Source organism: Falco peregrinus, chromosome 4 (assembly GCF_023634155.1).
Source record: "Falco peregrinus isolate bFalPer1 chromosome 4, bFalPer1.pri, whole genome shotgun sequence".
In the NCBI taxonomy this organism is placed as follows: domain Eukaryota; kingdom Metazoa; phylum Chordata; class Aves; order Falconiformes; family Falconidae; genus Falco; species Falco peregrinus.
This window is the reverse complement of record NC_073724.1, coordinates 100,540,768-100,554,740: the sequence shown is the minus strand read 5'-3', so window position 1 is coordinate 100,554,740 and position 13,973 is coordinate 100,540,768. Positions and strand designations below refer to the sequence as shown.

The following is a 13,973-nucleotide window of genomic DNA, read 5'->3' as shown; positions in this document are numbered from 1 at the left end:
GGCCTGAGTGTAAAATTGCTTGTGCATTAAATCACTGGGAAAACATTTCTTCAGCCTCATTCCAGCTATTGGAAAGAGGATTTATGCTTTTGTGAACATAGGTTCAATTTATACTGTGTCACAGTGTCCTGCTCCTTACTTGCATAATGAGCTTTTCATACCTTTTTCTTTGCTGTTAAAACTTTTGACCAGATTTTATTCCAGTTCTTGTTCTGGCTGATTCAGTATCTTCCACGGACAAGTAATAACATGGGAGAACCCACAGCAAGGCACTACTACTCAGCTAAGGTGAAGTAAATACAGTTAAGGATTAAAGCCAGACTGATGCAAATTATTTATGCATCTTCTAAATGCAAGAAATTTAGAGAAAGTTGCAAAACAGAGGTTCTAATAAATGTCACTTCATAGTAGTCAAGTCCCAGTTTTAAGGGAGGAAATGTAGCTTACAGCAGACTGCATTTTCTAGCTGTCACACCAAAACTGTGACTCCAAAGTCAGCTTGTGCCAAGCAAACCAGCTTCCCGGCTGGGTTCCTGACCAGGAGAACCAGGAAGCAAAGCTGATTTGAAAACCAGAATGCAACTCAGTCTATTTCCACAGTCTAAGTAGTTTAAAAGGTAAAACCCGCAAAACAAGCAACAACAAAAAACCAAATAACCCTCCCCCAAAAACCCATACTGACGAAACAGAAGACCAGAAGCCCAAAACTCTCTCATTTACAAAAGCCCTCCCATAAGTAATGAATTTAGTCTAGTTATCCTATGATGTTATTAGTAAAACTGCTAAAGGCATTTTTACATAAAAATGAAAGTGCACGCATGCCCAAGTATTCTCTTTCATGCTATTTTGGGGACATAATTCCCTAATGTCTTGCTTTCAAAAGCCTAGTATTTTCCAGTGCACTGAATAGATTGGCTCTATCTCTGGCTCGAACATCAAAAAGTAACCTTCACATTCGTCAATGAAAAGTGACAACTGATTTTATTAACTGTATTCATTATAACACATAATATGACAGTGGGAATATTTTTCACTGTAAGATTTTTGAATGGAAGAAAAGTGCAGTTAGTCTGAGTTCCTTACATTCATTAGAAGCAAGACTATTGGAACCATCAACATTTACAATGACACATAAGCAAACACCAGAATCAGTGCCAATAAATACACAGAGTACCAAAATAAATATTTACAGAATTAAAAACATAATAAACACTGATTAGTATATCCTTGTGAACTGCCAGGGAAGAAAGACATCTATTGCTATCAGTTAGGTTGTAAATATGCTAAGAATACAGCGATTTGAGGAGACACATACTCATCGAAGTTTGTAGAGGTGGAAAGGAGCAGAGTGTGTCTAACAGTCTGTTATAAAAACACTCCCTGGAGTGAATTTTCACTAAGAAGAAGGTGGTGCACACAGACTGGCCAGATTATTAGCAAACCATTTAAATAAGAACAGGGAGTTCTGGCTTTACTCGCTCACTATCTTGAATAGGTCGTATACTACGTTACTGGAGGGGGCTGACACAAAAAATATGAGGGAAAATTGTAATTAACTGTGATCTGTCAGCTATAACATGTCTTATAGAAACAGGTTAAGTGTCTTCTAACAGGACACATATGTCCCTTTCAGCACGTAGGAAACCCCGAGAGCATCGGTTTGTCAGATGCAGCGTGGAGCAGTCCCTGCTACCTTTTCCTCAGGCACACCATGATATTCAAGCAGAGTTGTGCTGTGATAAAAAACTGAAGCCATCCTGTGTTTTCTGGACTTACTGAATCTGAATTTTCCACCAACCACATTCATACTCATCCCCGATTTCAACAGGGCCGCAACCCACCTAGAGCTTTCCTGAGACAGACTCTGCTGACAAACATAGCAAGGAAAACTCAGATGGGGCCAAATCAGGGGATCTTCACTCAATAACAACCAACACCATGAACAGATCCACTGATTTCAGAGGAAATACTGATGGACTGAGATCTCCTCCAGCTGTTGCAATCTCTCCCATGGCAAAGGATTTACTTCTACTTTATACAAAGGCAACAGCTTTAGTCCTGCTCCCTCTTGCTTCTATCAAGTCATGTGCTGCAGAAAGTTACTTGCACTCTACCTGGGACTTGGTGCTGCTGCTGCACAGCCTGTCTTACAACCCCTCCCCACCTGCCCTTGGGCTGCGAAGGTGCAGCCAGCACTCACCACCCTGCCAAGGGCTTGGATCTTCACATCCCTCTGGCAAAATGAGGATGGAAGAGCAGTGAGATGCCATGGGTCGGTGCTGGGCTACAAGGGAATTGTGGAAGTCTCTGTGCTAAAACTACCTTCACAAACAAAGGCACTGAGCACTGCTCAGGTGTTGAAGAGAGCAGTCACGCTGTAGCTCATTGGCAGGAGCACCGGCTTCAGCACACCCAGACTCACACAGTCTGGCTCCTAACTTAGTTAGACAGCAATCCCAGCATCAATGCATGAAAAAAAGGAGCCAAATGTCACAGGCGTGTTTAAGTCTCTTTTTCCACAAGGACCAGAGGTCCAGCCTTTGCTTTCATCCTATCTCCCAGGTACCCTATCAGCCTTGCCACACCAGCACAGCACCACCATCCTGGCTTTTCCTGCTGCTGTCCAATCTGGCAGCCACCTCCACATGGTGACACCCTGCACCCCTCTGCTGTGACCACACGGCAGGGTCAGGCAGCAAATTCTCCCAGTGACAATGTCTTGCTCCCCCAGTCTGCAGGGTACAGGTGAGTTGGGGCACAGCTTCCCCTTCACTGCCATTAACCAAGAAACATCACCAGATGTGTAGCTTTTACATTTTAAGGTCAGACTTAATTCAAAGCAGATGTAGCCAATTTTCTTTTACAAGCACATTATGTTCAAAGCTTCCAGTTGCATCTGCATAAAAAGCCCATGGTAACAACCTGATACTGAAATAGCAACTGTTTTGATGCAACATCATCCAAAATAATAAAAATCTGTTAAAGATCTTACCACTCACTCCCTATGTACCGTTCTCCCTAAAAGCAGATTTAAAATGTGGCTGTGTAATAATTAAAGGGAGGCACCATTAGCTACCATATAAAAAACATGAACAACGACACAATAAGCAGGGTGTTTAGTGCTCTGGAAAGGATCTGGTCCTGGTTTTGCCATCGCAAGTTAAATTAAGGAAGGCAGTGATTGTGTTAGCTGTAATTTAAACATGCTGAGCACTGGAGTTATGTGCGGGAGTGGCTGCTTGTTAAGATGGAAAAACAAAGGAAAGACATGTTTTGCATTCAGATCAGTGAAAATACTACTACAGTAATACAAAAGACTGCACAATCACCTGAATAACGTTAATCTTTAAAAAAAGGGAAGACTTAATTTAAGAAACACATCCTATTTCCTTAAGATTAAGAGATTAAGGACCTTTGCCAGTTCTTACTGCAGTCAGTGGAAGCTTTGCCACAGCAGAACCGGACCTTGGAAAGAGATTGTCATGTTGGCAAATGCCAGTTTTCTAACTTTGTGGACATAGCTGGATTAGCCTCTATGGCAGAGCATTGCTTGGATGTGCTGTTAAAGTAGGCAAAGCAATCTTCTTTTAGCCAGTTAAAAGAAGCCTTTCAGCCTAGCAGTATAAACTCCTTGCCCTATGAAGTACATATCCTTTTCCTTTCTTCGCTACAACTTTGGTTCTATTTATTTAAACATGTACAGAAAGGAAAAAGAAAACCAGTTCTGACCAAAGATAAAGAAAATCCGGGCACAGTCTCCATAACAAACAGCTTCTGGGCACTCCTACAAGAGTGACATGCTTCCCTGCTAGATTTGCTAAATTGTCCACAACAGGAAAATGCAGGGATGCACTCCACTCTATGCAAAATTCACTCAGCATCCTCATCCCCGTGTATGAGATCACACAGCAGATATCTCCATTTTAAGTATCTTTGCCACTTGTTCTGGAGGTGAATTCATTTTTTCAAGACCAAGAAGTAGGAGCAAAGACTTTCTGAAGAACACACTGGCAGCAGCTCCTCTTTTCTAGTACTGGAAGGCTAGATCAAAAATCTCAGTTTCCTAAGCAACTGCAGTACGGCTGAGAGGGAATGAGAGACCACGAAAAGAAGGGGTCCCAGGCAACAGTGCTCACTGTTTTGGATGGAGAAACCCTCTAAGGCAAGACGAGCTTTAGCAACCTGCTTTTGCAGGAAAAAAGGCCCCCAGGACATGGCTCAAGTGGTTACAGCTCTTACTCCTTTGCATGTGACAAGTTCTTCCATTTCTCTGGACATGAAATGGACCTAGGAAATGTCGAAGCAATGCTGACCATTCCTAGTCGAGATGCACACAAGGAAGATGACAAAATGGAGCTAATGATGAGCTAAGGAATTCCTGTGAGTCAAACTAAAAATACACTGTCCTCTAAACACAAAGAGCAAGACAGATTCAGACACCTCCTGCTCACAGTAAACAGCATGTGGGCTCGTAACAAGGGAGTCCCATCACTCCATCCCTTCTGAGTGTCCAGCAGGAACCGGTCCCAGGCCCCCGAAGACAACTGACAGTGTATTCTCAGCACTGAATTTCAGAAGAGTCAGTTGTTGTGCAATCGTGCTCAGACACGTGGGGTTATGTCATCGTAATGAAAACATAAACAAAGCAAAAAAAAAAGGGGGGGGGGGAGGGAAACGAACAACAACAACCCCTGCAGAAGCTTCTCACATGTAAATTCTGCCAAGACTCACTTCTGCAGCATCTCTGAGTCGGCATCACTTTGTTTTTCCAAGACAGAAGCCTCAGCCTTTCATATCAATAACTATCAAAACACATTTTCAGGCCACCTTGCTTAGAGTACCCCATTGTGGCTGTTAGATAACCATCTGCCTTGTGAGTGTCTATTGTTACTGTGAACTGTCTCTTTCATACCATTATCTTGCTGAAAAGCCCTTTCTGAAAGTAGTCCATTAGAGCAGGGAAAAAAACCCTCAGAGCCTGGCCATGTCGCAGAATCAATGGCTCCTTTTGACCTGCAAGCTCAGTCAGTACTACAAATTTAAGAAACAACCACGTTTTGCTTTGCTAAGCAAAGCTTGTTAATTTGGCTCATCTGCATGTACAGCATCTTACTGAAAATGCCATCTGTATCAGACGTTTCAAAGACTTTGGTGCAATATTCACTTAGCTTAGATAAATAATTTAGTAAAATGCATTAAAAAATAATCAGTGAATTAATTTTTATAGTGTACATCTATGCATGTAATCTTTAAAATTCAGTCCTCTACTACCGTGAATGGCGGTGAGGATATTCACAGTGGATGAGGAAAATGCTGGTGATTGATGGAATAAGACTGAACATAGATTTTTCTTAGTCTAGTCATGGAATTTCTTCTGAAATCTACTACGTGTGTTTGAGTCCTGTTACTGGCAAGAGCAAAATGCATACGCACTACAGGCAAAATAAGACCCTTTATGTCTGTTGCAGGCCACACATACAGATAGTACAGGAAACTTAACTGCTACCATGACAAAAGTAGTCCACGAAAACATCATTTCATGCTACTGAAAGGAAATCTTCCGTGCTGATACACAGGACAGGAATGTATACCACTGAAATCACTGTAGATAGCTATAAAACACTGAGCAATATATAGAAAAATCCTAAGAACATACAAAATTTACCAGTAGTGACCTGAAAGTGCAAAGAGTACATATAACTAAATGCCAAGTCCTGACCTATAAAATCCTTTATGAATGACATACAAGCTGATAATTACAAAGCAGCATTCAGACCACAAAATAACAAATAAAACAAATGCAGGGAAGTATTCTTTAAGAAAATCAAAATGACAACAGCATTGGGAATGTTATCTTTGGGACTCAGAACACCATTTCTACCTTGATACCCACCAAAGCCAAGGAAAATACACGCTTGAACAGGGTAACACAAATAAGAATGCAAACCACCACAGAATGCCTCAGGACTATTACCTCCTTATGTCTCAGCCTTTGAATCCAGCAAGCCATTAACTATTTGTTCTTAGGCATCTCACAGTATTTCACAGGGATCTTTCAGGAATTAAATACAGGTCTTAAGAAAGCCTTCGAACCTCCTTCCAGTGATTGTTTTAGGCATTGTGTGGAGTTATACAAATATATTTGTACGAAAATTGAAAGCCCTAGTAAATATCAAATTTTCTATTTCTTTTCAAAATAAAAAACATAGATGGCTTAAAGACAGAAGTGAGTTTTATAAATACAGAGTTAATTTGAGCATTAAATTGTATTGTTACTCTCACACAACCATTACCCTGAATCAACGTCAGTATGTCACAATGATTCAAAATACTGACGCCCTACTACAAGCTACTTTCCCATTTTCCTTTTAAGGATATGATTGTCCTTAAAATATGTACATAGCAAGCAGCCAAACGAACCGCCAAGAGATCTGCAAAATGTACTTACACTGGGTATGCGATAGAAAGCTTGGGAGCGCGACTGGGGAGCACCTGGCCTTGGCAGGGAGTGCGGCTGCCCTCCCACTCCCTGCTCGGCTGCCAGCCCAAGGCTCCCCGCTCCACACCAGGGGTTAGCGCTGAGGAAGAAGCTGTCCGCCAGCATGCAGAGGATGGAGGGGAAACGGGGCAGAAAACAAAGGAGCGAGAGAAAAATGAAGGGAAGCCAAAGCATTTTAATAATGATTCCTGTTAGTCATTAAGTGAGAGGGAGCTAGTCTAGTGTCACTCTATTGGTTTCTCAATACAGACGTGCCACGACGCAAACAAAATGCCTATGATGAATAATTTGCCACACACAAGTCTTGTAGAGATGGTAGCTGGTTATCTTCTAGTGGTTTAAAGATGCACCGCTCCTACTACCTGTACTCGGTGCTTCCAGTTTTTACGGTACCACCCCAAGCTCATCACATCCTCCCTCCCTCTCAACTTCCAGTACCCTATAGAAAATCTCTGCAAAATTTGTCCTTACAATAAAATGGGGAATTATGATTTTTATGCGGAGTTGTCATGCAAGGAAAGATGCGTCCCTCACAGTCAAACAAAACCAAAAGAACAGAAAAAGGAATGTTAGGTTTAGGGCTGAGGTCCAGGGTAATATTACATGTTCTGTACATTCATCCTTTTGAGGGTATTTCAGCTTTAACTTTCTAAAATGCACAAGCAGAGTTAGGCCAAATGCAAATCCCTTTCTCAAGCAAAGGAAATCACTGCCAGCATGTCTGGAGACAGATCTAGAGCGCATCCCCTCACCCTGTGTGTGGGAGCATACATGCATGGCTGTGTTCACATGAGTGCGAGTATGCACGGGTGGGCGCCTTCGCCCAAGGTGCACGTACCCTAGGAGGAGGTGCGCTCTGGCTACGCATGCATATGTACAACACGCCTGTGTGAGCAGGGACATAGAAAACCACACACATATATGCTAGGAAGAAAACATAAAATAATCTTCTTTGAAGTGTATTAAGGTTCTTACTCAAACCATGAAAACAGGGACTGATCAGGAAATCTAACACTTTCTCCCTGTTTGCCGGGGCGTTGCAGTTTGGTATTAAATCCTGCAGTAATTTCAGAACTAGATGCCAATTTTACCCTTGTGACTACAAGGTCATTTCCCCAGTGAACCACACATATATATATATACAATTCTTACTACGGCATTTCATGGCTTTTTATGGTTATCTATAACCTTAATATCCCTCAAATGCATATTCTGTATATTTATTTTCCTTTCTTTTCTTTCAATTTAAGAGACAATAAAACCAACTGCTATGTAAGATCAGACCCATTAGCTTCAATGATGTGAATTTAGGATTCTCTGCATAATATAGACATGTATATTTTTAAAATGTATATTATTTTTCAGATACACTGGAGCATATATTTTATACTAACTGTGGTCTGATGATTAAATACTTGTATCAAAATATTCTGTAAATACATAACATTTACCTTTAGACTTCAGTGATTTTTGGAGATTTTTCAGTGTATCATAAAAATATGTCCTCAGGCACATTAAAACCCTATTAAATTTCTCTGAAATGTTGTCAATGCCCATATAGAGTAGCCACTACTAAAAAACATCCTGGCCATTAATACATTTCTCATAAGAGCCAAGCTCATCAGACCATTTTATGTACCACTAGCTTACCATATTTCTTTTTCTCTCTTAAAAGTAAAATTATTCTGACGTTATTAAGAATGAAAATAAAAGCACTGAGAACCCAAACTTTCTTTAAATAGTCAAAAACTAATTTTATATATTTTTAAAAATAATAATTAAAAAACAAGTTTCTTTCCTGGGTTCCTTCTCTGCAAGGTTTAAGCCCAGAGCAACTTTTGCCTAAACCCCTGAAAATAGAGGTTTGCAGTGGCAATGCTGTCAGAACCTCAGCTCTGACCCGTGGAATGCGCCACTGGAATAAAATCAGCACTTCAGACTTACTTATCTGGGGATGCATGAGCCCATACAAAACAAGAGTTTTGCTCTAATTTAAGGTACTTACACAAAGTTCTATCATTTTAGAACTGTAAAATTATCTACCTATAAAAACTAACTCTTGCTTAAACTCTAGATAATACAGACGGGTGATTATTTTTTTTCTATAAAAAATTTGTAGCATTGAGTAAATCTGCTAAAATATGTATATATTTACACACGGTGAGCAAGTTATTGTATAAATGTGAACAGTGTGTATATATTGGCATTTAGTAAAATGTTTCCCTGAACCTGATTGTATGCGTTATCGGACAAGTATTGATGTAAACATCTGAACCTATGTCAGGTGTCCATTAGACCAGATCAAAACCAACCAGACAGACAGACAAACAAAAATATGCTTTCCTGTTAGACAAGTCCACCTAACTCCTTAGTGAGCTACTGCATGCAAGTCAATCAAGTCTGCTGCTGAGCAGTGCTCTCGTTCCTACAGCAGGTAAAATACCTGTTAGGTTGGTTGTTTTTTGCTTGGTATTTTTTCCAACATCTTGTAGAACAAACATCATTTTTCGGAGAGCCAGGCACCTACCCTCCAGAAACGATTAAAAGGTAAGTGTACTGGAGAACCTCCTGTGTAGCTCCTTTTGGAACTCTGTTCCCTTGAAGACCTCATGGCACTGCTTTGCGTGAGGAAGGATGCTCATTTAGGTTCATAATCCGAGTCCTGCTTCCAAAAAGGCATGTAAAAATGAACCTCCCCAGTGTTTAGTGCTGCAGAAAAAAGATACAAATGTAAAAAAAAAGTGCTCAAAAAGAAGTTGACGTTATTTTCAGCCATACACTACAGTAAGAAGGGATTCAGAAGTGCAGGCCCATGGAGTACAGCGAAGTAAGCCTTTTAGGTGCCTTTTCTCGGGTGATGCAAAACTAATTCATTATCCGTGGTCTCCTGTGCAGACTTTCACACACCGACCTTGCTGTCTGTCTTTGTCTCCACCTCTTACTCAACTACTTTTTGGCACTGTCCTGATACATGGCAGCTTTCACTGTTGTCCCTGCTAAGCCCCTGTTACTGACCCGGCGTACCAATACTTTAGAGACAGGGATTTTTGTTCTGTGCATCTCGCTCTTGGCCAGGTGATGGTGTGCAACATGATTGCTGTTACTGGCGTCAGCCCCGTGGCTGGCAGGATGCGAAGACGAAAGGTGTTTAATGCTGATAGGTATCTTGGAGTCCTTCACTGTGCTTGAGGGTGTTTTCAGGGAGCACATGGTTGTTATTGGAGACACGGGCTTGGAGCGCAGCACGCAGGTGACCTCTTCATCTGTAGGTCCCGCTGGCGGGTTCTCATCCGGCTCGGCGTAGAGGTCATAGAGAGCATCCCCGCTGTAGCTGTCCCTGGGGATGGTCTCCTTCTGGATGCTTGTGGAACCATCCTCCTCAGGACCAGGGGTGGTGGAATCACAGTAGCCCTCGTCACTGTTCGGGACACCTTCCTGCTGCTCCTTCTCCCTGCCCTTCTGCTCCTCTTTGTGGTTGAGGTGAATGGGGATCTGGTGGAGGCCACCACGCTTCACCGCCACCCTGTTCTGGGCCCCCTCGGTACCTCGGTTCTCCTTCAGCCCCTCGGCCTTCTTTGTCCCTCCTCCACCTCCTCCTCCTCCTCCTCCTCCTTCTCTCTGGGTCTCCTCTGTCTGTGACAGCATGTCCCAGAACTCCTGCAGGTAGGTGTCATCCACCTGGTCGGGGCTGGCCATCTCCTCCCCTCCTCCCTGGTAGGCCACCATGGTGGGGTGCTTCTTGGAGGCACCCAGCTTGCCGGCCCCGGGGGTGCTCTTCTCGCAGCCGCCACTCCCGCCGCCCACATCCTCCTCATGGTCCGCAATAATATCTCCGCAGCCTGTAAGAGAGTCAAAGCTTTTCAGTGAAGTCACGTCAGCAAACATCAAACAAATACGATCAATGGACTGCTCTGAGGGTGGATCAACAGAGGAAGGGTCAGGGGCGGCTGCCGTCTCTTGACCGCTATCACAGTGAGGTTCAACAGGGGGGATAGTCGTTATTGGAATGTCACCTGTTATGGCCGCATCCTTCGCAGTCCCAACCTCTCCGGCGCCCGGGTCCGGTCGCTCGCGGCTGAGCTCTTCGGGTCGCCGCCCGGCAGCGGCGGGGTCCTCCCGGGGCGGGGGGCTGCCCTCCCGCGGCTGCCCGTCCCCCGCGCCGGGCTCCCCGGCCGAGCCCAGCGCCTCGCCGCCGCCGCCGCCGCCGCGCTTCTCCCGCGGCGGTTCCAGCCCGGTGTCTCCGGCGCCACCGGGGGGTTCAGACAAAGGTTTTGGCGTCTCCTCCTTGATGCACTCCAGGCTGGCGGTCAGAGAGCCCGGCATAATGAGGCCGGACGGGATCTCCGAGGTTTCCCCTCTCTCCTCCTTGCCGTTTTTGTCCTTTTTATGCCACCGCATGCTGCTGAAGATCCCCTTCAGCCCCTTCTTTTGTCTGCCGCCAGCCCGCTGATCCGCGCCCTCCGCCTTGCCGTTCTCCGGCCTGCCGTTCTTCCGCAGCAGCGAGAAGAAGCTGTGCGACTTGGCCACCGAGGCGCCGGCGGAGCCGCCGAGGCTGCCGGCCGGCCGGCCCTGCGCCTCCTTGCCCTGCGGCTCGCCGCCGCCGCCGGGTTCCTCCTTCTTGCCGCTCTCCAGCACGGCGTCGGCCAAGCCGTCGTGCGTGCGGCTCCGCACCATGCCCGCCTTGCCGGCGCCCTTCCCCTCCCCGCCTTTGCTCCTCACCCCGAAGATGCTCGGCATGGTGCCCCCGGATTTCCTCCTCTTGAACAGTTTGAAGGCGGTTTTGTTAATCCTCCCCGACGGCTGCTCGGCGGCCGGAGGCTCGGCACAGTCGCAGTGCGAGTCCATGTCTGCCGCTGCCGCCGCCGCGGCCTCCCCGCCGCCGCCGCCGCCGCCGCCGCCGCTCCGGTGCCCGGTGCGGTCCCTCACTGACAGCCCCGCCGCCGCCGCCGCCGCCCGCCCGTCTCCATGGCAACGCGGGGGGGGGGGCATAAGCCGCTTTCCCTCCGCCGCGGGCCTGCGCCAGGCCGCCGTCCCCCGCGCTCCGAACCAACCTGCGCCGCCGCAGCGCCGCCGGCAGCGCCCCTGCCTCCTCCCCGCGCCGCGGGGCTTTACATAACTCGGCCCCTTCCTCCCGCCGCCGCGCCCGCGCCCCACGCGCGGCCGGGGCGGCGGCGGCGCGCGCTGCCCGCCCCGCGGCGCCGGGGAGGGGGGCGCGCCCCGCGTGAGGGGCGAGGCCGCGCCCGCCGCGCGTGCCCGCGGGAGGCCGGTGGCGGCGGTGGCGGCGGAGCCCGCCCGCCCGCGGCCCCGTCGCTGCTTGTCGCCGCCGCCCCCAGCCCCCGTCCCACGCGAAGCCGCCGCCGTGTCCCCGCGGCACAGCCACGCCGCGCCTCGCGTCGCGGGACCTAACCCTGCGCGCGGCGGGGGACGGGACGGGACCGCCCGTCGGTGCCAGTGCCCCACACGGCAGGGACCGGCAGCCGCGACACGGGACGGCCGCGCCGCCCCCGGGAGGGCCGTACCCGCGGGGCAGGGGCAGAGGGTGCCGGCTCCGCGTCCCCCGCCTCGCGTCCCGCTCTCTCCAGGAGCCATCCCCCTGCCCCTGTTTCTCCCCAGTGCCCGAGGCCACTGTCCCCGCTGGGGACGGCCAGGGAGGGGAGCGGTGGCACAAGCTGGGGCACAGCCCAGCCCGCACCCCACTCGTGGCCCCAGCCGGGGAGGGGGAGCACCGCGGCCGCGCACACGTAAGCCCCTTCCCAGGCCCGCCCCCACGGCGTGCAGGCATGGCACCCAAACCGTGCCCATGGTGCGCTGCCACGTCAGGGCGGCTCACAGCACCCTGGGCACAAACCCCCTCGCTGGCTGCAGATCTGTCCCAGATGCAAAGCGGGATGGGATGGGATGGGATGGGATGGGATGGGATGGGATGGGATGGGATGGGATGGGATGGGATAGCGTAGGGTAGTGTAGGATACGATAGCATGGAGTAGCATAGCATGGGATAGAATAGAGCAGGGACCTACAACAGCCATCTAGTCCAACCGCCTGGCAATTCAGGGCTGACTGAGAGTTAAAGCACCTTATTAAGGACATTGTCCAAACGCCTCTTAAACACTGACAGTTGACAGCCTTGGGGCATCGACCACCTCGCTAGGAAGCCTGTTCCAGTGTCTGACCACCCTCTTGGTAAAGAAATGCTTCCTGATGTTCAGTGTTGAACCTTCCCTGATGCAGCTTTGAACCATTCCCATGTGTCCTGTCACTGGATCCCAGGGAGAAGAGCTCAGCACCTCCCTCTCCCCTTCCCCTCCCCAGCAAGCTTTGGAGAGCAATGAGGCCACCCCTCAGCCTCCTCCAAACGACACAAATCTGGCCAAATCCACCTGCCCTGAGCTCCAGACTGGCCAAACACCACCTCTGCCTGGGCTCCCTCTCTCTCGGCTGGGTTATTTCAGCCTGGGGCAGTGCTCTGGCTCTGCTGACCTGCTCTCAGCCGGAGCTCTAACAATGATGCATGTGCCCTGGCAGCCCCGCGCTCCTGCGCAGGGTTAGCCTGGGCTCCTTAAAACAGAAACGCTTGTCTGGGTTTTAGCTCTAAATGAAAGAACCACTAAAGAGAAGTCGTACGTGGTCCCTCCAGCTTGGGTCTAGGTTCTGCTCCCTTTGAAGTCAGGAAAAGGTTTTGCCATTGACTTCACCGGTTGGAGGAATTAGTTGTGTGGGGTTGTTGTTTTTTTTTTTTTTTAATATCATCAGACATTCATTGCACTCTCCCACGAGACCAGGTTGAATTATCTGTTGTGAATAATTTATCCAGTGAATTTAGTGCTTTTCTGTTCATATATAAAAAGTGCCATTTGCATTCAGAATTACAAGCATTTAGTAAGAGCAATGTGAGTACATCACTCAACTTACGGGTCTCTCCTGCCTTCTGCAAGAGGCAGAGGAAAGGACAGATGAGACAGAAGCCAAGATTTTGGCAGAGGAGTGTTACATTTTACAGAGTGCAATTCATAAACATGCCCAGCACTCAGAAGCTGTGGAGACCACCCTCCAGACCAGAACCTCGACCCATAGGCGTAAGTTGCTCCCCTTGGCTGTGCCTCCATCAGTTGTGCCATGTCACAGGTTCCCCCATCACTTGGCAATATTTCTGCTCTTTAGACAGGTGAAGGAAACTTCATTAAAAAGAGAAAATACCAAAAGCTCTTGTGCAAATGCAAGTACACAGACCCAGGCATCATTTGGAAATTTGAAAGGACAAAACCTTGGTGTACCTTCCCCTGTACCTTGGGAAAAAAGTAGGTAAAAATGCTCTTGTGGGAGAGTGCAATGGATGTGTGATGATGTTAAAAAAAAAAAAAGTAAGACTTGCCCCACGGCTGAACTTATCAATTTTTGTGCTTTCGTGCTGGTGCTCTGCTACATTTCACCTGTCCTTTACATTTCACCAATTCTTCTTACAGGCATTCCGTCC

The 13,973-nt window shown here is 47.6% G+C and overlaps 1 protein-coding gene across 1 annotated transcript; it reads right to left on the bottom strand.

The window, feature by feature from the left end:
• Positions 1-958: 958 nt before the first annotated feature.
• Positions 959-11,661, bottom strand: AMER2 (APC membrane recruitment protein 2). Its single transcript, XM_027788719.2, has 2 exons — positions 10,513-11,661; positions 959-10,338 (listed from the first exon to the last, which is right to left on the bottom strand). The coding sequence occupies exons 1-2, from the start codon at positions 11,486-11,488 to the stop codon at positions 9,446-9,448; spliced, it is 1,869 nt and encodes a 622-aa protein (XP_027644520.2). The 5' UTR covers positions 11,489-11,661; the 3' UTR covers positions 959-9,445.
• Positions 11,662-13,973: the final 2,312 nt, after the last annotated feature.